The 23,939-nt window shown below is 46.2% G+C and overlaps 1 protein-coding gene and 1 non-coding gene across 14 annotated transcripts in view; both read left to right on the top strand.

Moving 5' to 3' along the window:
* Nucleotides 1-5,569, top strand: part of RNF4 (ring finger protein 4) — a 32,157-nt gene extending 26,588 nt beyond the window's left edge. For 10 of the 13 annotated variants that reach the window (XM_069594904.1, XM_069594900.1, XM_069594909.1 and 7 more), the window contains 3 exons: nucleotides 2,041-2,200; nucleotides 2,796-2,844; nucleotides 3,422-5,569. In XM_069594904.1, the coding sequence (XP_069451005.1) occupies nucleotides 2,041-2,200; nucleotides 2,796-2,844; nucleotides 3,422-3,571 (359 nt within the window). In that variant the 3' untranslated portion in view covers nucleotides 3,572-5,569. Of the gene's footprint in view, nucleotides 1-1,801; nucleotides 2,201-2,795; nucleotides 2,845-3,421 lie in introns of all 13 variants that reach the window. The other 3 variants (XR_011257908.1, XR_011257909.1, XM_069594908.1) reach the window with 2 other exon arrangements.
* Nucleotides 5,570-23,571: 18,002 nt separating this feature from the next.
* LOC138443042 (U6 spliceosomal RNA) lies at nucleotides 23,572-23,678 on the top strand. The gene has a single exon (XR_011257969.1). It is a non-coding gene; the product is annotated as a U6 spliceosomal RNA (small nuclear RNA).
* The last annotated feature ends 261 nt before the right edge of the window (nucleotides 23,679-23,939 follow it).

The following is a 23,939-nucleotide window of genomic DNA, read 5'->3' as shown; positions in this document are numbered from 1 at the left end:
GCATTCGTCTGGTTGTCCATCCCCATCAGAGCTCTCGGGTGATCAGGCGCATTGTCTGTGGGAGGGGCTGTTCTGAAGGGAATCTTTTCTGAGCAGTGAGCGCCAGCAGGCAAGACGCCCAGTGGCCGCGCGGCGCGCAGTTACTGTGCTCCGTGTGCGCAGATAGGGAGGGGTCGATGCAGCGCCATGCTTAGGGGCGTAGAGCTTCTGGAGTGGTGAGCAAGCGTTGACTTCAACCAGCTATTAAGCCCCTAACAAGGGAGTCAGTCTGAGCTTTGAAGCAGGCATTGACTTCTCTGTAGCTACGAAAGTCCTGGATGGCATCTCCTCCTAATAGAGGCTGTGTCTATGCTGAAAGCCTGCTGTCTGATGTAGCCCCCCAGAAGTGGTCTTGGCTCTTTTGGGTGACTTGCTGCAGCTTCTCCGTCAGCACTTGGGGCTCCACCTGCACACTCTGGTGTGCCAGAGACGGCATCTTTCCTTCGACCTTGGGAACCAACCCCACCAGCTTCACACTTTCTGCAGCTTCCTCGCCCCTCTGCGTTCTCACAGAATTGAAGAGAGTTAGGGCCTTGCTCTGGCTTGGGCTTTGGTTTGTGGAGATACTGTGGCTGGTTGGATCTTCCGTCCAGGCCACTCTTTCTCCACAGCAGCAGGAAGCCTGTTGACTTTCTTATCACTGTGCGTTCACTGGAGGAGCACGTCCTCATTTCCTTGAGGAACTACTTTTCCTTTGCATTTACAAGCTAGCTGACTGGTGCAGGAGACCTAGCTTTTGGCCTGTCCTAACCTTTGAAGTGCCTTCCTCACTAAGCTTTGTCATTTCTAGGTTGGGATTTAAAGTGAGATATGCAGCTCTTCCTTTTCGCTTTAACACTGCGAGGCCACTGTAAGGTGACTAATTGGCCTAATTTCAGTATTGTTGTGTCTAGGGTGTAGGGAGGCTCAAGAAGAGGGAGGGAGTCATGGTACAGTTGGTCTGTGGAACAGTCAGAACACGTATTTATCACTTAAGCTCATCATCTTATATTGGTGAGGTTCGTAGTGCTCTAAAACAATTAGGGTAGTTGCATCAGAAATCACTGATCAGGTAGAGCCATAGTGAATATGACAACAATGAAAAAGTTTGAAACGTGGTGAGAATTACTAGACGGTGACACAGATGGGAAGCGAGCAAATGCTGTTGGGGGCAGTGGGAGCAGCAGGACTGCCGGGGACTTTGGCATGTAAGAGCCACAGCGTGCACGCAGCGTGGCGAGGCCGCTGGCCTGGAGCCCGGCCCTGGGCTGGAGGGTTCTCCCTGCCGGTCTCCACCCGCCTCCAGCGCAGGGCTGGGTTGGTGTCCTTGCATGGCATGTGCTGTTCTCAGGGTCTCTACCTGACCACCTCCAGTTGGTAAAGCATGAACCCTGCAAAGCCTTCTCCTAGTAAAGCCCCATCTCTGGCAGTAGCCTGTGGGGTGTGGGGATAGGCGGGGCAGGTGGTGGGCTCAGCCGCCCTTGGTGCCCTTGGCATCGTGTGGTCTCGCCTGGTCCTCGCAGCAGCGTGGCGCTGTGGGCACTGGAGCCTCTGTTTCAGAAGAGGCCATGGGCAGCTCCGGGAGGGTGAGTGACGTGCCAGCTCCCGGGACTCCTCAGCACCGGGCACCAGGCTCAGCCGCTCAAGGCCTGGCTGCTCCCCTGAGGATCCCGCGTGGGACCCAAATGCATCAGCCTGATTGTTGAAGAGTTTTTAAAGAGTACAGAATATCATATGTCAAGTTAACTGTGTCTTTCTCTTCTGTTTTTCTCCTGTTTCCAAGTTTGTTGAAGGTGAGTGGTCTCCCTCCTTTCTTGGGTTTGGGCGAGGGCGGTGCTGCAGGCCCGCCTGCTCTGTGGGCGGGAATACCCCCTGGGGCAGCCCTGCCTGCTTCGGGGACTCACCCCTGGCCTGCTCGCAGCAGGGTTGGGGGCCCCTCCTGGGAAGACGGCTGGGAAGGCAGCTGGTCCCGAAAGGGATGGGGCTGAGAGGCCCTTCCCTGAACGAGGACTCACACCTTAGAGAGGAGGCGGCCGAGAAGGAATGGCCGGCGGCTGCGCCAGGACCACGCGGATAGCTGTGTGGTGAGCAGTGACGAGGAGGAGCTGGCCCGGGACAAGGACGTGTATGTGACCACCCACTCCCCCAGGAGCGCCAGGGAGGAGGCAGCTGCGGGCTTCAGGTACCAGGGGCCGTGCTGGGGGCAGGCTGTCTGCCAGGCAGCCTCTGGACACATGGGCGCTTGTCCCGGGAATGAGGATCCCTTCTTCCTCCAGTTTTCAGTGAAGAGGTTGGGCGGAGGCAGGGTGTTAGAAATACTGGCCCCTCGGCAAATGCTTCGACCCCTGGGCTCAGGAAGGGCTTGCTGCCGCATCTGGGTGGCGGGCGGGCCCCAGGCTGGGCTCCACTGTCCCCCCCGTGACCTGACCGGGTGCACCAGGCACTGCCAGGGTGTGTGTGAGTAGCTGGGGTGAGCCCCAGCACCCCCGCCTCCTGCAGCAGGAATGCTTGGAGGAAGGCGGTGCTCAGCCAGCTCCTGCCCCAGACAGGGCGGCTGCACGGGGGACTCCTGTTGTCTGCACTTTCTCTTGTGCTCTCTGCCCCCCTTTCTCTGAGGACCCCTGCGCCATGGCACTGCCAGCCTCCCAAGTGCCTGGGCTGTGGCAGGCTGCAGGAGGCTCTTGTGAGGAGGGGCCGTGGGCGGCTTAGATGGAGCCACGCAGCGTTAGGAGCTGGCCGTCCGGCTTGCTCCCCTGACGTGAGCTCTGTGCTTCTAGGCCCTCGGGCACCGTCAGCTGTCCCATCTGCATGGACGGGTACTCGGAGGTAAGCAGGCTCGGCTGCGTCGCCCCTGGTCCTGGTCTCTGCTGCTCCAGGCAGGGAGTGAGATGAGCACTTCTCGCGGGTGGGCTCTGACACCTGTCCTGCAGGCGTGCCGGGTCTGGCACGTGGCGTGGCGCACATCTGTGAGGGGAGGACGTGCCCTCTCTCTGGGCGGCACGGTCTTGAACTCTGGCCCCTTCGTTCCCTGCACTGCCCTGTGCAAGTGCCAGTCCTGTGTGTTCCCCGCCCGGGCTCGGCAGAAGCTGCGAGCGTTTCCGGTGGCCCTGGGCCCTCTGGCTCTGCCCTACTGTGTGCCTGGGGTTCCTGGAGCCCCAGGGCTTCAACTTGGGCTCTCGCTGCCCGAGATTGGTTCCTGCCTGTTCCTCAGCTTCAGAGACGCCGCCCGTACCTGCCTGAGCCTCAGAGGAGCATCCTTAGTACTCCAGACCCCCTCCCTGCTTTCCTGCTGCAGCCCCCGGCCCCTCCCCGCTCATTCGTCACCTTAGGAACAGGCGGCGTGCACGCTGGGGCTCCGGCCGCTCAGGTACAGGATGTGACGTGAAGGCTGTTTGCTTTCCAGATTGTGCAGAACGGACGCCTCATCGTTTCTACAGAGTGTGGCCACGTCTTCTGTAGCCAGTGCCTCCGCGATTCCCTGAAGAGTGCTAACACTTGCCCGACTTGCAGGAAAAAGATGAGCCACAAACGGTACCACCCCATTTACATATGAGGTGCTGAGTGTGCTCCGGAGAGACAAGGGGCCGCACAGAGCCTGGCTGGGCTCTCTCTGCAGCCTTACGCGGCTCATCTGCCTCCAGTTTCTTGAGCTCAAAAAGACTATTTCAGAATCAACGTCCACTATGTAAACTGCTCTCTTGTTTCCAACCCCATCTTAGATCCTTTTGTCACCTCTAGTTGGATGCCATGGAGCTGGAGCCAGGCCCCTCCCAGCTGGTTGACATCTCCTGGGTAGTCTGGTTCCATGGTAGGAGAGAGGGAGTCAGGCACATTGGAAATAAGAGTCATGGTTCTAGCCTCTTTCAGAAGCTGCACGTTTGCCAAGAAGTTTTCCCCCGTTTGGAGAGTTTGCCCCACCTTCCACCTGGCGGTGTCATGGAGCGCCAGCCCTGGCCAGAGAGCACGCAGGTCCGCCCAGCTCTCCTGGGCATGCTACCTCGTCCCAGGCGTCTGCCCACTGCAGCGCAAGCCACACACGGTCCATCCAGTCTGAGGATCCCAGACACAAGCGTGGCCCCGGAAAGACCAACCACTGGACTTTGTTTTCCATCCCCTGTGATTCAGAGGCCACCCATGATTCCGCCTACATCGATGTCAGAGGTTCCTGCAGATCACCAAGGCCTCGCAGGGCAATCCCTAGTTTTCTAAGGACGAAACGTGCAATAAAGCCCGTCCTCTGCCTCCTTTCCAGCAGCCCAGGAGATGTAGCACTCCCAGTGTCCTTGGGAGGCCTCGTGCCACCTGCGGAGCGGTGCCTGGGTCGCCCCGTCCTGCTCACCGCCTGTTCTCAGGAACTGGCCCCGCGCCTGAGCTCACTGGCGCAGGAGTCACAGTGGGGCAGGCACGTGATCGGGTGTCCTCTTTTCTGATAAAATCATCCTGTGTTTACCATAGGCCCTCTGGTCCTCAGTTCCCACTGCCTAACGTCTACTCAAGCATAGATCCAGGCGGCGGTGGCAGTCACTGTGGCCTTATCAGCTGCCCACGTCCATCCTGTTGCCCAAGTCACAGCCACCTGCGATTCAAAGCTCGGCTCTCCAGACTCAAGCTGGGTACCACCACCCCCGCAACTGATACTCGTTTCAGAAGCTGCTCTTCTGGCCTTTGGGCCTTGATCCTTTGGGCTTCGATTGCTCCTTAGATTTTTCCTCCCCAGGGGCCCAGATAACACCCTTCTGCTCAACTCCAGGTGTGAGAGCCTCTGGTCCTCGAGGAGGTGGCGTGGTGGCCTGGGGGTGGCTCCCGGGAGAGAAGCCCTGCAGAGCCTGCCACCTCCACCTCCACCCCTTCCTTCCTCAGAGGGCTTCAAGCCAGACCCACAGCCTTCTGTGTGAAACAGCTTCAAGGTGGAAGGGGGCCTCCTCTGGCGTTGCTAGCAATAACTGGCCTTCAGGTTTTCCTTCTGGAGGAGCAGGGACTCAGCGCAGAATTCACTTTAAACAGGGCCGAAGGAGTGTCCCTTCTCTGTGAAAGGAAACTTCATGCTTCATTCTGACTTTGATAACTGGCTCACTTCCAGTTGGTTTGATAAAAGTACTATTTTCTCCTTATAATCGAGGAAGGCAGGACATCAGTTCTCGTCACCATGCCGGGCACTGTCTGCCGTTTAAGTAGACAGTGTCCCCATGCAGTTCTTTCTGGGCTTCATGGAACACTCTTTTTTTTTTTTTTCTTTTTAATGTTCTAACAATACCCAGACTTCAGGAGCCAGGACAACTACACAGCCAAAATCTCTTACACTTTATGCTTAAGGACAGATGGTTGATCATACAAGTTGTGTTCCTTCATACTAAACTGGGGGGAAATGTTTAGTTTCTACTGTTCAGAAATTGCAAAATAGGAAAAGTTGATACAGAAAAATCCCTTTCTCTCCCTCAGTGTACATAGTTCAGATCTTTCTTTGTTCTGTTTATAAACTTTATCCATGTTTGTCAGTCTGGTTTTGACTTCTCTGCTAGTGTTACAGGTGAAAATAAATCATTAACTTGAACCAGGTACGTTTTTCGTGTGTTCATTTATTCATCAGGATCCATTTCACCTCTCGCCCTGCACCCTTGCCCAAGGTACGTGATTCCTGTCTACCTCCAGCTTTGTGTATCTTGGGGCACACATGTGGGAAGGTGGCTTGGTCATGTACCAGCTTAGAAGCCAGCGGGTAAGAGGGTTACTCTTGGGTGGAGCTGCAAGTCCAGGCCCTGGAATCCCTAATTGATCAGAATTTAACTTCAGCCCCTGAGAAGTGAGGCTGACTGGGGGCTGTCTGCTCAGTCTTGCCAGTTCCAGCTCAGGAGCAGAGCTCTGAGCAGCGTGGACTTGGTGCACCAACCACCATACGCGGTTTGTCCTCCGTGTGGGAAAGGGGCCCAGGAGGGCGTGGCGTGCCTGTCAGTGCCTTGGGAAAGCTGAAAAGACGGATGGGCCTGAGGTCTCCAGAGAAGGGATGGCAGAGCTGTCCTCCTGTGTGCCTCTCTCCATTCCTGTCTGCCTCTCTCCATTCCTGTCTGGTGGTCCCAAGATGGAGCAGGCTCACATGCTCGAGGCCCGGGGCTCGGGGGCACACGACTGGTGAGCTTCAGAGGCCTGCCTTTCACAGGAGACCACCGGAGACAAAAACTCAGTTGCGTAGTCTAGGTAGGGTGAAGAGGAACAGCTCCTGAGTACAGGCTCAGGCCCAGTGCCCTTCCGGGGTACGGGCCTCCTGAGACCTGGGGCTGGGACTGACCCCACACTTCTGGGTGGCCACTGAAACCCAGCAGTGGTCCTGAAGCTAGGATCCAGGAGGCCTCCGTCCCCGGCAGGCCCCAGGAGGGGAGAAGCGTGAGCGTTAGCAGCAGGGCCCGCAAAACTGGCTACTGAAGGGGCTTGTTTCTAGGCTTCTTACTTTTGAAACTTGTGTTTTAACTACATTTTTCTGTTGTTTGCACATAGTGGTTTTTGTATATTGTGTAAGCATCTTTGCCAAAGCTTTATTCTGGTAAGACTCTGGGTTCTATTGAATCCTTTTCATTCACAGCCATATCATCTTCAGTTCAGTCGCTCAGTCGTGTCCCAACTATGTGCTAGTCATAAACTGCAGCATGCCAGGCCTCCCTGTCCATCACCATCTCCCGGAGTTCACTCAGACTCACGTCCATCGGGTCCGTGGTGCCATCCAGCCATCTCATCCTCTGTCGTCCCCTTCTCCTCCTGCCCCCAACCCCTCCCAGCATCAGAGTCTTTTCCAGTGAGTCAGCTGTTCGCATGAGGTGTCCAAAGTACTGGAGTTTCAGCTTTAGCATCATTCCTTCCAGAGAACTCCCAGGACCAATCTCCTTTAGAATGGACTGGTTGGATTTCCTTGCAGTCCAAGGGACTCTCGAGTCTTCTCCAACACCACAGTTCAAAAGCATCAGTTCTTCAGTGCTCAGCTTTCTTCACAGTCCAACTTGTTCTAATTCTTGGAACATTCTTTTTCTTGCTGGACTTGTAAGATAATTAATAGGAAAGGAAGGTTCCTTTTCCAACCATGAGGTAAGAGTTTGCCTTTTATTTCTGTTTTATTTTGTCCACTATGGATGTATGTCCTTATTGATCCTTTTTCTCTACTGGGGTAGAGGATTTTTTCCCCTTGAGATCAGTTAATAGTATGTTTCACATTGATTTTTCTTTCAGTGTATACCAGCTTTGCATTTCTTTGGTAAATCCACTTTGTTCATGATGTATTGACTTAAATGTTTCTTTGTCTTGCCACTATTTGGTTTTGTTCAGTCGCTCAGTCCTGTCTGACTCTCTGTGACCCCGTGGATTGCAGCACGCCAGGCTTCCCTGTCCATCACCAACTCCGGGAACTTGCTCAAACTCATGTCCGTTGAGTCAGTGATGCCATCCAACCATCTCATCCTTTGTCCCCTTTTCCTCCCGCCTTCAACCTTTCCCAGCATCAGGGTCTTTTCCAATGAGTCAGTTCTTTGCATCAAGTGGCCAGAGTATTGGAGCTTCAGCTTCAGCATCAGTCCTTCCAATGAATATTCAGGACTAATCTTTAGGATGGACTGGGTGGATCTCCTTGCAGTCCAAGGGACTCTCAAAAGTCTTCCCCAACACCACAGTTCAAAAGCATCTTCGATGCTCAGCCTTCTTTATGGTCCAATTCTCACATCCATACATGACTACTGGAAAAACCATAGCCTTGACTATTTGGACTTCTGTTTGCAAAGTGATGTCTCTGCTTTTTAATAAGCTATCTAGGTTGGTCATAGCTTTTCTTCCAAGGAGTAAACGTCTTTTAATTTAGTGGCTGTAGTCACCATCTGTAGTGATTTTGGAGCCCAAGAAAATAAAGTCTTTCACTGTTCCCATCGTTTCTCCATCTGTTTGCTGTGAAACGATGGGACCAGATGCTGTGAGCTTCGTTTTCTGAATGTTGAGTTTTAAACCAGCTTTTTCACTCCTCTTTCACTTTCATCAAGAGGCTCTTTAGTTCCTCTTCACTCTGTGCCATAAGGGTGGTCATCTGTGTATCTGAGGTTATTGATATTTCTCCCAGCAATCTTGATTCCAGCTTGTGCTTCATCCAGCCCGGCATTTCGCATGATGTACTCTGCATATAAGTTAAATAAGCAGGGTGACAATATACAGTCTTGACATACTTCTTTCCCAATTTGGAAGCAGTCTATTGTTCCATGTCCACCTCTAACTTGCTCCTTGACTTGCATACAGATTCCGCAGGAGGCAGGTAAGGTGGTCTGGTATTCCCATCTCTAAGAATTTTCCACAACTTGTGACCCACACAGTCAAAGGCTTTAGTGCAGTCAGTGAAGCAGAAAGAGTGTAGTCGTTCAGTTGCGTCTGACTCTCTGCAACCCTACGGACTGTGGCCCACCAGGCTCCATCCATGGGGTTTTCCAGGCAAGAATACTGCAGTGGGTTGTCGTTTCCGTCTCCAGGGGGTCTTCTGGACGTAGGAATCACACTCAGGTCTTCTGCACTGCGGGCAGGCGACTGGCTTCCCTGGTGGCTCAGCTGGTGAAGAATCCGCCTGCAATTCGCGAGACCTGGGTTTGATCCCTGGGTTGGGAAGACCCGCTGGACCAGGGCATGGCAACCCCCTCCAGTACTCTGGCCTAGAGAATTCCGTGGACTGTGTGGTCCGTGGGGTCGCAAAGAGTCGGACACGACTGAGCAACTTCACTTCAGTGAAGCAAGGGTAGATGTTTTTTCGGAATTCTCTTGCTTTTTCTCTGATCCGAATGTTTGGTTTTGGGTTTTTAAAAATACATGTTCACAGGTTACACTGACCCATCAAGGAAAGATTTTAAAATGCAGATTTTTTTCTTTCTGCCTGTGCTGTGTCTTGGTTGCGGCATGCGGGCTCTCACCCCCTAACCAGCTGTCAGACCTGCATTGGGAGCATGGAGTCCTAACCACTGGACCACAAGTGAAGACCCGGGTTTTTTTTTTTCTTAATGTTTCAGAATTATTCATATTTAAAATCAGTTGCAGGTTTCTACAAATTGTGCATTTCATCTTTTTGTAAGATTGTGGTATAAAGTTCAAAATATTCTCTTGTAAGCTAATTAGTTTCTGCAGCACCTTTCTACCATTAATGCTAATGTGTGCTTTCCCTTTGTTTTTAAGTTTTCTTAGAGATTTGTCAGTCCCACATTTATGTTGACTCCAGTACCCCCAGTTTTTGTGGATCTAATTCTGAGGCCTTTTATTCCTGCTGGCTCTGATAGTGACATCCTTCTCGGTATGTTTTGTGGGCTTTTTTCTTCCTTACATTGAACCCATTTAACTTGGTGCACTACCAGAAAGTTCTTTTGAGTTCTGGATTGAAGGTGGATTCTTCCAGAGAGTATTAATCCTTCCTTTTTTTTCTTGTTTTTAACCCCTTTTTCCTTTTTCTTTTTGTATTGAAAGATAGTTGCTTTACAGAATTTTGTTGTTTTCTGTCAAACCTCAACATGAATCAGCCATAGGTGTGTGTGTGTGTGTCTGTGTGTGTATGTATCTCCCCTTCCCTTTGAACCTCCCTCCCTGTTTCTAACCCTTGCTTTTATGAAATGTTTAAGGTTGTTACCAGCTCAAGGCTACTGTGTTTATTTGCCTTTTATACTGTGAAATATGGACTTCCTAGGTGGCACTAGTGGTTTTTAAAAAAAAACAAGCAGCCTGCCAACGCAGAAGTCATAAGAGACGCGGGTTTGATTGCTGGGTCTGGAGGATCCCCTGGGGACAGCCATGGCACCCACTCCAGTATTCCTTGCTGGAGAATCTGTGCACAGTGGAGCCTGGCAGGCTATAGTCCGTTGGGGTTGCACAGAGTCAGTAAGACACAACTGAGACAACTTAGCATGCGCTGTGAAACAGAGAACACAGAAAGCCTGCCTTAGGCTTTCCTGGTTTCCAGTGGTCAGGAATCCGCTTGCCAGTGGAGGGGACCCAGGCTCAGTTGCTGGCTGGGGAAGATTCCACATGCTGGGCAGCAGCAAAGCCCGTGGGCCTCAGCTACCGCGCCTGCTCTCCACAACAAGAGAAACCACTGCCGTGAGGAGCCCCGCACTGCAGCCAGAGACAGCTGTTTGCCACAGCTAGAGAAAGTCCACGTGCAGCAGCAAAGACGCAGTGCAGCCAACATTAAATTTAAAAAGTTGCAAAAGCATATTTCATGGAATTACTTCAAAAGTACAGTCTAGTGAATTACCATAAAGCACATGTTCATGGAACAACCAACTGCAGCAAGAAACTTAATCAGCACCTTAGAAGCCCCTTCCTGCCCTCTCTCCCAGGCAGCTTTTGTCATGTTGAGTTTGAAGCCAGCCTTTTCACTCTTTCACCCTCATCAAGAGACCCTTCAGTTCCTCTTTGCTTTCTGCCATTAGAGTGGTATCATAGGCATATCTGAGGTTGTTGATATTTCTCCCAGCAATCTTGATTTCAGACTGTGATTCATCCAGTCAGGCATTTTGCATGATGTACTCTGCGTATATTGTAAAGAGACAGAGTGACAATATGCAGCCTTGACACACTCCTTTCCCAATTTTGAACCAGTTCTTTGTTCCATGTTTGGTTCTAACTGTAGCCTTTTGATCTGCTCAGAGGGATATTCATAGCTATAAATTTCTCCATTGCAAGATCAATAATATAATTGGATGCCTTAAAGAACTAGAAAAAGAACAAGCTAAACCTAAAGTTAGCAGATGGAAAGCAATAGAAGAGGATGAAGCAGAGGCAGGAAATTGAGGCTAAAAAACAATAGAGGAAAGAACAGACAGTAAGAGTTGAACAAGGCCCTATGCACCAGAGCAAGAGCCAGCTTCCCCACAGCCAGTCCCTCCCATCAGGAAGCCTACAAAAGCCTCAGCCTCATCTGTCAGAGGGCAGACAGAAGAAGAAGCACAATCCCACAGCGACAAACAAAAACCATATTACAGAACATTAATCAAGATGAAAGTTATGTCTCAGATGAAGGCACAGGATAAAATTCCAGGAAAACCACGAGATGGAGACAGGCAATGTTCTGGAAAAACGCAATGTTCTGGAAAACAAATTCAGAAAAGTGATAGTGAAGACGGTCCAGGATCTTGGGGAAAACAGTGGAGAAGATGAAAGAAATGTCCAAAGACCTAGGAGAACTGAAGGACAAACCAGAGACGAATACTACCCTGGAAGGAATCAATAGAATAACAGGTATAAGAACTGATGAATGACCTGGAGGAGAAGGGTGGAAATCACGGCCACAGAACAGAATATGGAAAAAAGAATGAAAAGAAAATGAAGAGAGCCTGAGAGACCTCTGAGACAGCAACGAACACACCAGCATGTGCACCTTGGGGCCCCAGGAGGAGAAGAAAGAGATCCTGAGAAATTATTTGAAGAGAGAATTGCTGAAAACTTCCCAACATCGGAAAGGAAATAATCAACCAAGTCCAGGAAGCACAGAGTCCCAGGCAAGATAAACCCAAGGAGGAACACACCAACACATAGTAATCAAAAGTGATGAAAGGGAAGAGCCTAAAACCAAGAATACTCTACCGGCAAGACTCCTTCCAATTTGATGGAGAAATCAAAAGCTCTCCAGAGAAGCAAAAGGTAAGAGAATTCAGCACCACCAAACCAACTTTACAACAAATGGCTAAAGGAACTTTTCTAGGCAGGAAGCACGTGAGAAAGAAAAGACCTGCAGAAAATAACCCCTAAACAATTAAGAAAACGGTAATAGGATCATACATATTGATAATTACCTTAAATGCAAATGGATTAAATGCACCAACCAAAAGACAGGCCATGTGGAACAGAGAATTCCATGAAAATGTGCATGTATCACATCACTCTGCTTGACACCCCAGATTGTATGTAGCTATCAATGGCACCCCACTCCAGTACTCTTGCCTGGAAAATCCCATGGACGGAGGAGCCTGGAAAGCTGCAGTCCATGGGGTCGCTAAGAGTCGGACACGACTGAGCGACTTCACCTTCACTTTTCACTTTCATGCACTGGAGAAGGAAATGGCAACTCACTCCAGCGTTCTTGCCTGGAGAATCCCAGGGACGGAGGAGCCTAGTGGGCTGCCGTCTGTGGGGTCACACAGAGTCGGACACGACTGCAGCGACTCAGCAGCAGCAGGTTAATCTTGTTCCCATGATAGCTTGCAGTTGTAATTATCTCTTATTTTTTGTCTGGCTGTTGATTGTGAAAACATAAACATCTTCACATCTTTTACTATTATGATTATGTAACTATTACTCACTTAATACCATTGTATCATGATTGGTCAACAGAAAATAACAGAATTCGGTATCACCGAAACTACCATTTAATAGGAAAACTTGTAACCACTTTTTAAAATCCAAATGGGTATCAGAATTATCTTGCAATTTTAGAAAAATACAAATGCTCGAGTATTGCTTGTTTTTCTCCAGAGCTCCAGACGTTTCTAATGAGCAGTCATGTTTAAAAGCACCTGGACTATATGATGATCTTTGATCGAGTTTCACTTTTTCATATTCAGTGCTCCCATTTCATTTAGTTTACGTTTTCTAATTTCTCCTTCTCTTTTTTTTTGATGTTTTTTCTCAAGTCTTTATCAACTGCAGTAGAAAAGCTTTTGTATACATCTATAAAAATAGTGTGTATAATATATATGTTTTAGAACACTTACCAACTTTTGCCTAACTAAAAAATTTATGACATTTTGATTCCACTTGTTTGACTTAGTATAAATAGAATCCTAGATTTCTAGTTAAGGAAAATAGATATGGAACAAAAGTTTTACCATATTATACACAGAACTATAGTCAATTATCTTGTAATAACCTAGAATATATTTTCTATTATCTGAAAAATAATGGGTGTACATGTACAAGGGAATCACCTTTCTGTGCACCTGAAGTGTTAAGTCAACTATACTTCAATAAAATATATATTAGGCAAAAATAATAATAAAAACAACAAAGTAAAAAAAAAAAAAACCTTTAGCTAGGTTGATGCAAAAGTAATTGCAGTTCTGCACTGTTGGACTTTGCTGTTTGATATTGGAATACATTCTTAAATGTGGTTATGTCATCAGTTCAGTCCAGTCCAGTTGCTCAGTCGTGTCCGAATACATCATGTTAATGCACATTTGTTGCTTTATGTTTTTTTGCTAATGCCATTACTTTTTATTTTATATTTATCTTAGACTAGGAGAATGATATTAGACAAAAAGCAAATTTGAGTGATTTCCTTATTCAAGTTCAAAATGGGTCTAAAGCAAGGTCCGATGCTGTAAAGAGCAATATTGCATAGGAATCTGGAGTGTCAGGTCCATGAATCAAGGCAAATTGGAAGTGGTCAAACAAGAGATGGCAAGGGTGAATGTCGACATTCTAGGAATCAGCAAACTAAAATGGACTGGAATGGGTGAATTTAACTCAGAGGACCAGTACATCTGCTACTGCGGGCAGGAATCCCTCAGAAGAAATGGAGTAGCCATCATGGTCAACAAAAGAGTCCGAAGTACAGTACTTGGATGCAATCTCAAAAACGACAGAATGATCTCTGTTCATCTCCAAGGCAAACCATTGAATATCACAGTTATCCAAGTCTATGCCCCAACCAGTAATGCTGAAGAAGCTGAAGTTGAACGGTTTTATGAAGACCTGCAAGACCTTTTAGAACTAACACCCAAAAGAGATGTCCTTTTCATTATAGGGGACTGGAATGCAAAAGTAGGAAGTCAAGAAACACCTGGAGTAACAGGCAAATATAGCCTTGGAATGCAGAATGAAGCAGGGAAAAGACTAATAGAGTTTTGCCAAGAACATGCACTGGTCATAGCAAACACCCTCTTCCAACAACACAAGAGAAGACTCTACACATGGACATCACCAGATGGTCAACACTGAAATCAGACTGATTATATTCTTTGCAGCCAAAGATGGAAAAGCTCTATACAGTCAACAAAAACAAGACCAGGAGCTGACTGTGGCTCAGATCATGAACTCCTTATTGCCAAATTCAGACTTAAACTGAAGAAAGAAGGGAAAACCGCTAGACCATTCGGGTATGACCTCAATCAAATCCCTTATGCTTATACAGTGGAAGTGAGAAATAGGTTTAAGGGCCTAGATCTGATAGATAGAGTGCCTGATGAACTATGGAATGAGGTTCGTGACATTGTACAGGAGACAGGGATCAAGACCATCCCCATGGAAAAGAAATGCAAAAAAGCAAAATGGCTGTCTGGGGAGGCCTTACAAATAGCTGTGAAAAGAAAAGAGGAGAAAAGCAAAGGAGACAAGGAAAGATATAAGCATCTGAATGCAGAGTTCCAGAGAATAGCAAGAAGAGATAAGAAAGCCTTCTTCAGCGATCAATGCAAAGAAATAGAGGAAAAGAACAGAATGGGAAAGACTAGAGATCGCTTCAAGAAAATTAGAGATACCAAAGGAACATTTCCTGCAAAGATGGGCTCGATAAAGGACGGAAATGGTCTGGACCTAACAAGCGGAAGACAGTAAGAAGAGGTGGCAAGAATACACAGAAGAACTGTACAAAAAAGGATCTTCATGACCCAGATAATCACGATGGTGTGATCACTCATCTAGAGCCAGACATCCTGGAATGTGCAGTCAAGTGGGCCTTAGGAAGCATCACTACAAACAAAGCTAGTGGAGGTGATGGAATTCCAGTTGAGCTGTTTCAAGTCCTGAAAGATGATGCTGTGAAAGTGCTGCACTCAATATGCCAGCAAGTTTGGAAAACTCAGCAGTGGCCACAGGACTGGAAAATGTCAGTTTTCATTCCAATCCCAAAGAAAGGCAATGCCAAAGAATGCTCAAACTACCACACAATTGCACTCATCTCACATGCTAGTAAAGTCATGCTCAAAATTCTCCAAGCCAGACTTCAGCAATACGTGAACCGTGAACTCCCTGATGTTCAAGCTGGTTTTAGAAAAGGCAGAGGAACCAGAGATCAAATTGCCAACATCCGCTGGATCATGGGAAAAGCAAGAGAGTTCCAGAAAAACATCTATTTCTGCTTTATTGACTATGCCAAAGCCTTTGACTGTGTGGATCACAAGAAACTGTGGAAAATTCTGAAAGAGATGGGAATACCAGACCACCTGACCTGCCTCTTGAGAAATCTGTATGCAGGTCAGGAAGCAACAGTTAGAACTGGACATGGAACAACAGACTGGTTCCAAATAGGAAAAGGAGTGCGTCAAGGCTGTATATTGTCACCCTGCTTATTTAACTTCTATGCAGAGTACATCATGAGAAATGCTGGACTGGAAGAAGCACAAGCTGGAATCAAGATTGCCGGGAGAAATATCAATAACCTCAGATATGCAGAGGACACCACCCTTATGGCAGAAATTGAAGAGGAAGTAAAAAGCCTCTTGATGAAAGTGAAAGAGGAGAGTGAAAAAGTTGGCTTAAAACTCAACATTCAGAAAACAAGGATCATGGCATCTGGTCCCATCACTTCATTGGAAATAGATGGGGAAACAGTAGAAACAGTGTCAGACTTTATTTTGGGGGGCTCCAAAATCACTGCAGATGGTGACTGCAGCCATGAAATTAAAAGACGCTTACTCCTTGGAAGAAAAGTTATGACCAACCTAGATAATATATTCAAAAGCAGAGACATTACTTTGCCGACTAAGGTCCGTCTAGTCAAGGCTATGGTTTTTCCAGTGGTCATGTATGGATGTGAGAGTTGGACTGTGAAGAAGGCTGAGCGCCGAACAATTGATGTGTTTGAACTGTGGTGTTGGAGAAGACTTGAGAGTCCCTTGGACTGCAAGGAGATCCAACCAGTCCATTCTGAAGATCAGCCCTGGGATTTCTTTGGAAGGAATGATGCTAAAGCTGAAACTCCAGTACTTTGGCCACCTCATGAGAAGAGTTGACTCATTGGAAAAGACTCTGATGCTGGGAGGGATTGGGGGCAGGAGGAGAAGCGGATGACCGAGGATGAGATGGCTGGATGGCATCACAGACTCGAGGGACGTGAGTCTGAGTGAACTCCAGGAGATGGTGATGGACAGGGAGGCATGGCGTGCTGCGATTCATGGGGTCGCAAAGAGTCGGACACGACTAAGCAACTGAACTGACTAAAGCAGCAGAGAAAATGTGTGGCATCAGCAATGCACTTGGCCTTGGAACTGCTAACAAACCTACAGCGCAGTGGTGTTTCAAGTTTTGCAAAGAAGAGAGCCTTAAAGACCAGGCAGGCAGTTGTGTTGTCGGCCATCAGAAGTTGACGATGACCTATTGAGAGGATTATGGAAGCTGATCCTCTTACAACTACATGAGAAGTTGCCAAAGAACTCAACACCAACCATTGTATGGTGATTGGGCATTTGAAGCAAATTGGAAGCTGAGAAGCTTGGTAAGTGGGTGCCTCATGAGGTACCGAAAATTTAAAAAAAATCATCATTTTGAAGTGTTGTCTTCTCTTATTCTACACAATAAACAGTGAACCATTTCTTGATTGGATTGTGACGTGTGACGAAAAGAAGTGGATTGTATATGACAGCCACCGATGACCAGCTCAGTCGCTGGACGGAGAAGATGCTCCAAAGCACGCTTTCTGAAGCCAAACTTGCACCCAAAAAAGGTGATCACTATTTGGTCGTCTGCTGCCCAACTGATCCACTACAGCTTTCTGAATCCTGGCAAAACCATTACATCTGAGAGGTACATACAGATGTAATGCACCTCAGCAAGTAATGTGATCTCGGTAAATCTGAGACGCACTGAAATGGTGATGATTGAAGCCAGCAGTGATCAGCAGAATGGGCCCAGTTCTCCTCCACAGCAACGCCCGCCTGCGCACCACACAACCGATGCTTCAATAATTGAACGCAGTGGGCTGTGAAGTGTTGTCTCATCCACCATATTCGCCCAATCTTTTGCTAACATACTACCACCGCTTCAAGCACCTTGACAACTTTCTGCACTGAAAATGCTTTCACAATCAGCAGGAGGCAGAAAATGCTTTCCAAGGGTTCTCTGAATCCCAGAGCATGGGTTTTTATGATACAGGAATAAACAGACTGATTTCTTGTTGGCAAAAATATGTTGATTGTAATGGTATCTATTTATAATGATTTAAAATACGTGGTCTGAAACCATAATTACTTTTTCACCAACCTATAGATTGACTTAAGAGCAAGAGAGAAGACTCAAACTGCTTAAAACAATGAAAGAGAGGATACTACTGAACTTTACAGTAATACAGAGGATTATAAGACTATGAACCCCTTCATGCCAACAAATTGGATAATGTTGATGATATGGGCAAACTCCTAGGAACACAAAGTTACACGTAGAGTTTCCTAAATAATACACAGTACATACAGTTACAGTATGAATTTAGCAAAGTTGTGGGATGCAAATTCACAAATCAATTGTATTTCTATACCCTATCAGTTAATAATCTGAAATGGAAATTAAGTTTCCCATAGCATCAAAAAAGAATAAAACACTTGAGAATAAATTTAACCAAGTAGGTATAAAATTTGTACACTGAGACTTTACTATAACAACACCACAGAACATTGCTGAAAGAAACATTTAAATAAATAGACATCCCATGCTGGTGGGTTGGAAGACAGTATTGTTAAGTTCGCAATACTACCCCAAACAATATAATACAGAATCAGTGCAATCCTTACCAAACCCAATGGCAGACTATAGAAACCTATGGAATTTTAGAGGACTAAGGACAGATAAAATAATCTTGAAATAGAAGAATGTGGAAGACTCACTTCCCAATTTGAAAACATTATAAAAGTACAGAAATCAAAACCATGTGGTGCTGGCTTTGGGACAGACACAGAGACCAATGGAGTGAGACTGAGCCCAGAAATAAATCCTCATTTCAGTGGCCAAGCGACTTTCATAAGGGTTTAAAGATCATGCAATGGAGGAGAAAGGTCTCTGTGATAAACGGTGCTTGGAAAACTGTATATTCTCATGCATAAGAATTGAAGTAGGAAATGGCCACCCACTCCAGTGTTCTTGCCTGGAAAGTTCCATGAACAGAGGAGCCTGGTGGGCACAGTCCATGGGATTGCAAAGAGTTGGACATGACTGAAGGACTGAACATGTGCAAACAATGAAGCTGGGTCTTTAAACCATAAGTAAAAATTAATTAAAAAATGGATCAAATACCTAGATTGAAGAACTAAAACTATAAAAACTCTTAGAACATAAATGCAAATATTCATGACTTTGGATTTGGCAAGGCTTTCTCATATACAACATCAAAAAGAGGCAACTAAAGGAAAAATAAATTAGACTTCATTAAAATTTAAAACTTTTGTGCATCAAAGGATACTACTAGGAGATTGAAAAGACAACCCACAGAACAAGAGGAAATATTTGGAATTCATCTATCTGATTGAGGTCAAATAATCAGAATATATAAAGTGTTCCTACAACTCAATAAGAACAAAAAATCAGCCTAATTCAAAAATTGGTAAAGGACTAAAATAGATATTTCTCCAAAGAAGACATACAAATAACCAATAAGCCCATGAGCTCAAAATCATTAGTCATGAGTAAAATGTTCATCAAAACTAAATACCATTTCACACCCATTCAAGGGCTATTTTCAAAAATACGGAAAACAAGTGTGAAGATGAACAGAAATTGCTACCCTTGTCCATAGCTGCTAGAAATATAAAGTTATAAAGCTGATCTAGAAAACAGTTTGCTGGTTCCTGAAAAAGTTACATATAGAATTACTCTATGATACAAAATTTTCACTGCTAGATTAATACCCAAAAGAATTCAAAACGGACTAAGATATTTGTATATCAGTGTTCATAGCAACATTATTCACAGCTAAAAGGTAGAAAGAACCTAAATGTCTATCCACATATGAATGGATAAAGTGCGGTATATCCACGCAATGGAATAGTATGCAGCCTGAAGAAAGAATGAAATTCGGATGCATACTTAACGATGATATCATGCTAAATGAAATAAGCTACACGTAAAACTGCTACGATTCCGCTTACGTGATGTCCTTAGCATAGACAAATTCACAGACACAGGGAGTAGAGTAGAGGTTAACACGGCCTTGGGATAGTCACTGGGTACAGTTTATGTTTGAGATGGTGAAACATTCTGGGAAAGGATTGTTCAGTCACTCAGTCGTGTCCGACTCTTTGCAACACAATGAACCACAGCACGCCAGGCCTCCCTGTCCATCACCAACTACCGGAGTCCACCCAAACCCATGTCCATTGGTCGGTGATGCCATCCAACCATCTCATCCTCTGTCGTCCCTTTCTCCTCCTGCCCTCAATCTTTCCCAGCATCAGGGTATTTTCCAATGAGTCAGCTCTTCTCATTAGAGTGGCCAAAGTATTGGAGTTTCAGCTTCAACATCAGTCCTACCCAGGACTGATCTCCTTTAGGATGGACTGGTTGGATCTCCTTGCAGTCCAAGGGACTCTCAAGAGTCTTCAACACCACAGTCCAAAAGCATCAATTCTTTAGCACTCAGCTTTCTTTATGGTCCAACTCTCACATCTATACATGACTATTGGAAAAACCTAGCTTTGACTGGACCAGACCTTTGTTGGCAAAGTAACGTCTCTGCTTTTTAATATGCTGTCTAGGTTGGTCATAGATTTTCACCCAAGGCGCAAACATCTTTTAATTTCATGGCTGCAATCACCATCTGCAGTGATTTTGGAGCACAGAAAAATAAAGTCAGTCACCTTTCCCACTGTTTCCCCATCTATTTGCCATGAAGTGATGGGACCAGTCCGTTGTTCCATGTCCAGTTCTAACTGTTGCTTCCTGACCTGTGTACAGATTTCTTAAGAGGCAGGTCAGATGGTCTGATATTGCCATCTCTCTCAGAATTTTCCACAGTTTATTGTGATCCACACAGTCAAAGGCTTTGGCATAGTCAATAAAGCAGAAATAAATGTTTTTCTGGAACTCTCTTGCTTTTTCCATGATCCAGCAGATGTTGGCAATTTGATCTCTGGTTCCTCTGCCTTTTCTAAAACCAGCTTGAACATCAGGAAGTTCACGGTTCACGTATTGCTGAAGCCTGGCTTGGAGAATTTTGAGCATGACTTTACTAGCATGTGAGATGAGTGCAATTGTGCGGTAGTTTGAGCATTCTTTAGCATTGCCTTTCTTTGGGATTAGAATGAAAATGGACCTTTTCCAGTCCTGTGGCCACTGCTGAGTTTTCCAAATTTGCTGGTGTATTGAGTGCAGCACTTTCACAGCATCATCTTTCAGGATTAGAAAGAGCTCAACTGGAATTTCATCACCTCCACCAGCTTTGTTTGTAGTGATACTTCCTAAGGACCACTTGACTTCACATTCCAAGATGTCTGGCTCTAGATGAGTGATCACACCATCGTGATTATCTGGGTCATGAAGATCCTTTTTTGTACAGTTCTTCTGTGTATTCTTGCCACCTCTTCTTAATATCTTCTGCTTCTGTTAGGTCCATACCATTTCTGTCCTTTATCGAGCCCATCTTTGCATGAAATGTCCCTTTGGTATCTCTAATTTTCTTGAAGCGATCTCTAGTCTTTCCCATTCTGTTCTTTTCCTCTATTTCTTTGCATTGATCGCTGAAGAAGGCTTTCTTATCTCTTCTTGCTATTCTCTGGAACTCTGCATTCAGATGCTTATGTCTTTCCTTGTCTCCTTTGCTTTTCGCCTCTCTTCTTTTCACAGCTGTTTGTAAGGCCTCCCCAGACAGCCATTTTGCTTTTTTGCATTTCTTTTCCATGGGGATGGTCTTGATCCCTGTCTCCTGTACACTGTCACGAACCTCATTCCATAGTTCATCAGGCACTCTATCTATCAGATCTAGGCCCTTAAATCTATTTCTCACTTACAATGTATAATCATAAGAGATTTGGTTGAGGTCATACCTGAATGGTCTAGCAGTTTTCCCTATTTTCTTCAATTTGAGTCTGAATTTGGCAATAAGGAGTTCATGATCTGAGCCACAGTCAGCTCCCGGTCTTGTGTTTGTTGACTGTATAGAGCTTTTCCATCTTTGGCTGCAAAGAATATAATCAGTCTGATTTCGGTGTTGACCATCTGGTGATGTCCATGTGTAGAGTCTTCTCTTGTGTTGTTGGAAGAGGGTGTTTGCTATGACCAGTGCATGTTCTTGGCAAAACTCTATTAGTCTTTACCCTGCTTCATTCCGCATTCCAAGGCCAAATTTTCTGTTATTCCAGGTGTTTCTTGACTTCCTACTTTTGCATTCCAGTCCCCTATAATGAAAAGGACATCTCTTTTGGGTGGTAGTTCTAAAAGGTCTTCTGGGTCTTCATAGAACCATTCAACTTCAGCTTCTTCAGCGTTACTGGTTGGGGCATAGACTTGGATTACTGTGATATTGAATGGTTTGCCTTGGAGACAGAGATCATTCTGTCATTTTTGAGAGTGCATCCAAGTACTGCATTTTGGACTCTTTTGTTGACCATGATGGCTACTCCATTTCTTCTGAGGGATTCCTGCCTGCAGTAGTAGATATAATGGTCATCTGAGTTAAATTCACCCATTCCAGTCCATTTTAGTTTGCTGATTCCTAGAATGTCGACGTTCACTCTTGCCATCTCTTGTTTGACCACTTCCAATTTGCCTTGATTCATGGACCTGACATTCCAGGTTCCTATGCAATATTGCTCTTTACAGCATCGGACCTTGCTTCTATCACCAGTCACATCCACAGCTGGGTATTGTTTTTGCTTTGGCTCCATCCCTTCATTCTTTCTGGAGTTATTTCTCCACTGATCTCCAGGAGCGTGTTGGGCACCTACTGACCTGGGGAGTTCCTCTTTCAGTATCCTATCATTTTGCCTTTTCATACTGTTCATGGGGTTCTCAAGGCAAGAATACTGAAGTGGTTTGCCATTCCCTTCTCCAGTGGACCACATTCTGTCAGACCTCTCCACCATGACCCGCCCATCTTGGGTTGCCCCGCGGGCATGGCTTAGTTTCATTGAGTTATACAAGGCAGTGGTCCTCGCGTGATTAGATTGACTAGAGTTCTGTGAGTATGGTTTCAGTGTGTCTGCCCTCTGATGCCCTCTTGCAACACCTACCATCTTACTTGGGTTTCTCTTACCTTGGGCGTGGGGTACCTCTTCACGGCTGCTCCAGGAAAGCGCAGCCGCTGCTCCTTACCTTGGACGAAGGTTTCAAATAGGAAAAGGAGTATGTCAAGGCTGTATATTGTCACCCTGCTTATTTAATTTATATGCAGAGTACATCATGAGAAACGCTGGACTGGAAGAAACACAAGCTGGAATCAAGATTGCCGGGAGAAATATCAATAACCTCAGATATGCAGATGACACCACCCTTATGGCAGAAATTGAAGAGGAAGTAAAAAGCCTCTTGATGAAAGTGAAAGAGGAGAGTGAAAAAGTTGGCTTAAAGCTCAACATTCAGAAAATGAAGATCATGGCATTTGGTCCCATCACTAAATGGGAAATAGATGGGAAAACAGTGGAAACAGTGGCAGAGTTTATTTTCTTGGGCTGCAAAATCACTGCAGCTGGTGACTGCAGCCATGAAATTAAAAGACGCCTACTCCTTGGAAGAAAAGTTATGACTAACCTAGATAGCATATTCAAAAGCAGAGACATTACTTTGCCGACTATGGTCCGTCTAGTCAAGGCTATGGTTTTTCCAGTGGTCATGTATGGATGTGAGAGTTGGACTGTGAAGAAAGCTGAGCACCGAAGAATTGATGCTTTTGAACTGTGGGTGTTGGAGAAGACTCTTGAGAGTCCTTTGGACTGCAAGGAGATCCAACCAGTCCATTCTGAAGGAGATAAGTCCTGGGATTTCTTTGGAAGGAATGATGCTAAAGCTGAAACTCCAGTGCTTTGGCCACCTCATGCGAAGTGTTGACTCATTGGAAAAGACTCTGATGCTGGGAGGGATTGGGGGCAGGAGGGGAAGGGGACGACAGAGGATGAGATGGTTGGATGGCATCACTTACTCGACGGACGTGAGTCTGAGTGAACTCCGGGAGGTGGTGATGAACAGGGAGGCCTAGCGTGCTGCGATTCATGGGGTCGCAAAGAGTCGGACACGACAGCAACTGAACTGTACTGATGGGACCAGATTCCGTGATCTTAGTGTTCTGAATGTCGAGTTTTAGGTCAACTTTTTCACTCTCCTCTTTCACTTTCATCAAGAGGCTCTTTAGTTCTTCTTTGCTTTCTGCCATAAGTGTGCTGTCATCTGTGTTTCTAAGGTATTGATATTTCTCCCAGCAATCTTGATTCCAGCTTGTGCTTTATCCAGCCTGCATTTGACATGATGTGCTCTGCATGTAATTTAAATTAAGCAGGATGACAGTATGCAGCCTTGACATACTCCTTTCCCCATTTGGAACAAATCTGATGTTCCAAGTCAAGTTCTAACTGTTGCTGCTTGACCTGCATACAGATTTCTCAGAAGGCAGGTAAGGTGGTCTGGTATTACCTTCTCTTTAAGAATTTTCCAGTGCTCGCTTCAGCAGCACATATACTAAAATTGGAACGATACAGAGAAGATTAGCATGGCCCCTGCGCAAGGATGACACGCAAATTCGTGAAGCGTTCCATATTTTTAATGCAAATGAGAACCACAATGAGGTACCGCTTCACACCAGTCAGAATGTCTGCGATCCAAAAGTCAGGAAGCAATAAATGCTGGAGAAGGTGTGGAGAAAAGGGAACCCTCCTACACTGTTGGTCGGAATGCAAACTAGTACAGCCACTACGGAGAACAGTGTGGAGATTCCTTAAAAAATTGCAAACAGAACTGCCTTATGACCCAGCAATCCCACTGCTGGGCATACACACCGAGGAAACCAGAATTGAAAGAGACAC

Source organism: Ovis canadensis, chromosome 6 (assembly GCF_042477335.2).
Source record: "Ovis canadensis isolate MfBH-ARS-UI-01 breed Bighorn chromosome 6, ARS-UI_OviCan_v2, whole genome shotgun sequence".
Lineage (NCBI taxonomy): Eukaryota > Metazoa > Chordata > Mammalia > Artiodactyla > Bovidae > Ovis > Ovis canadensis.
Note: the sequence above shows the minus strand (reverse complement) of the source record. Positions and strands in the feature narration are given on the sequence as shown.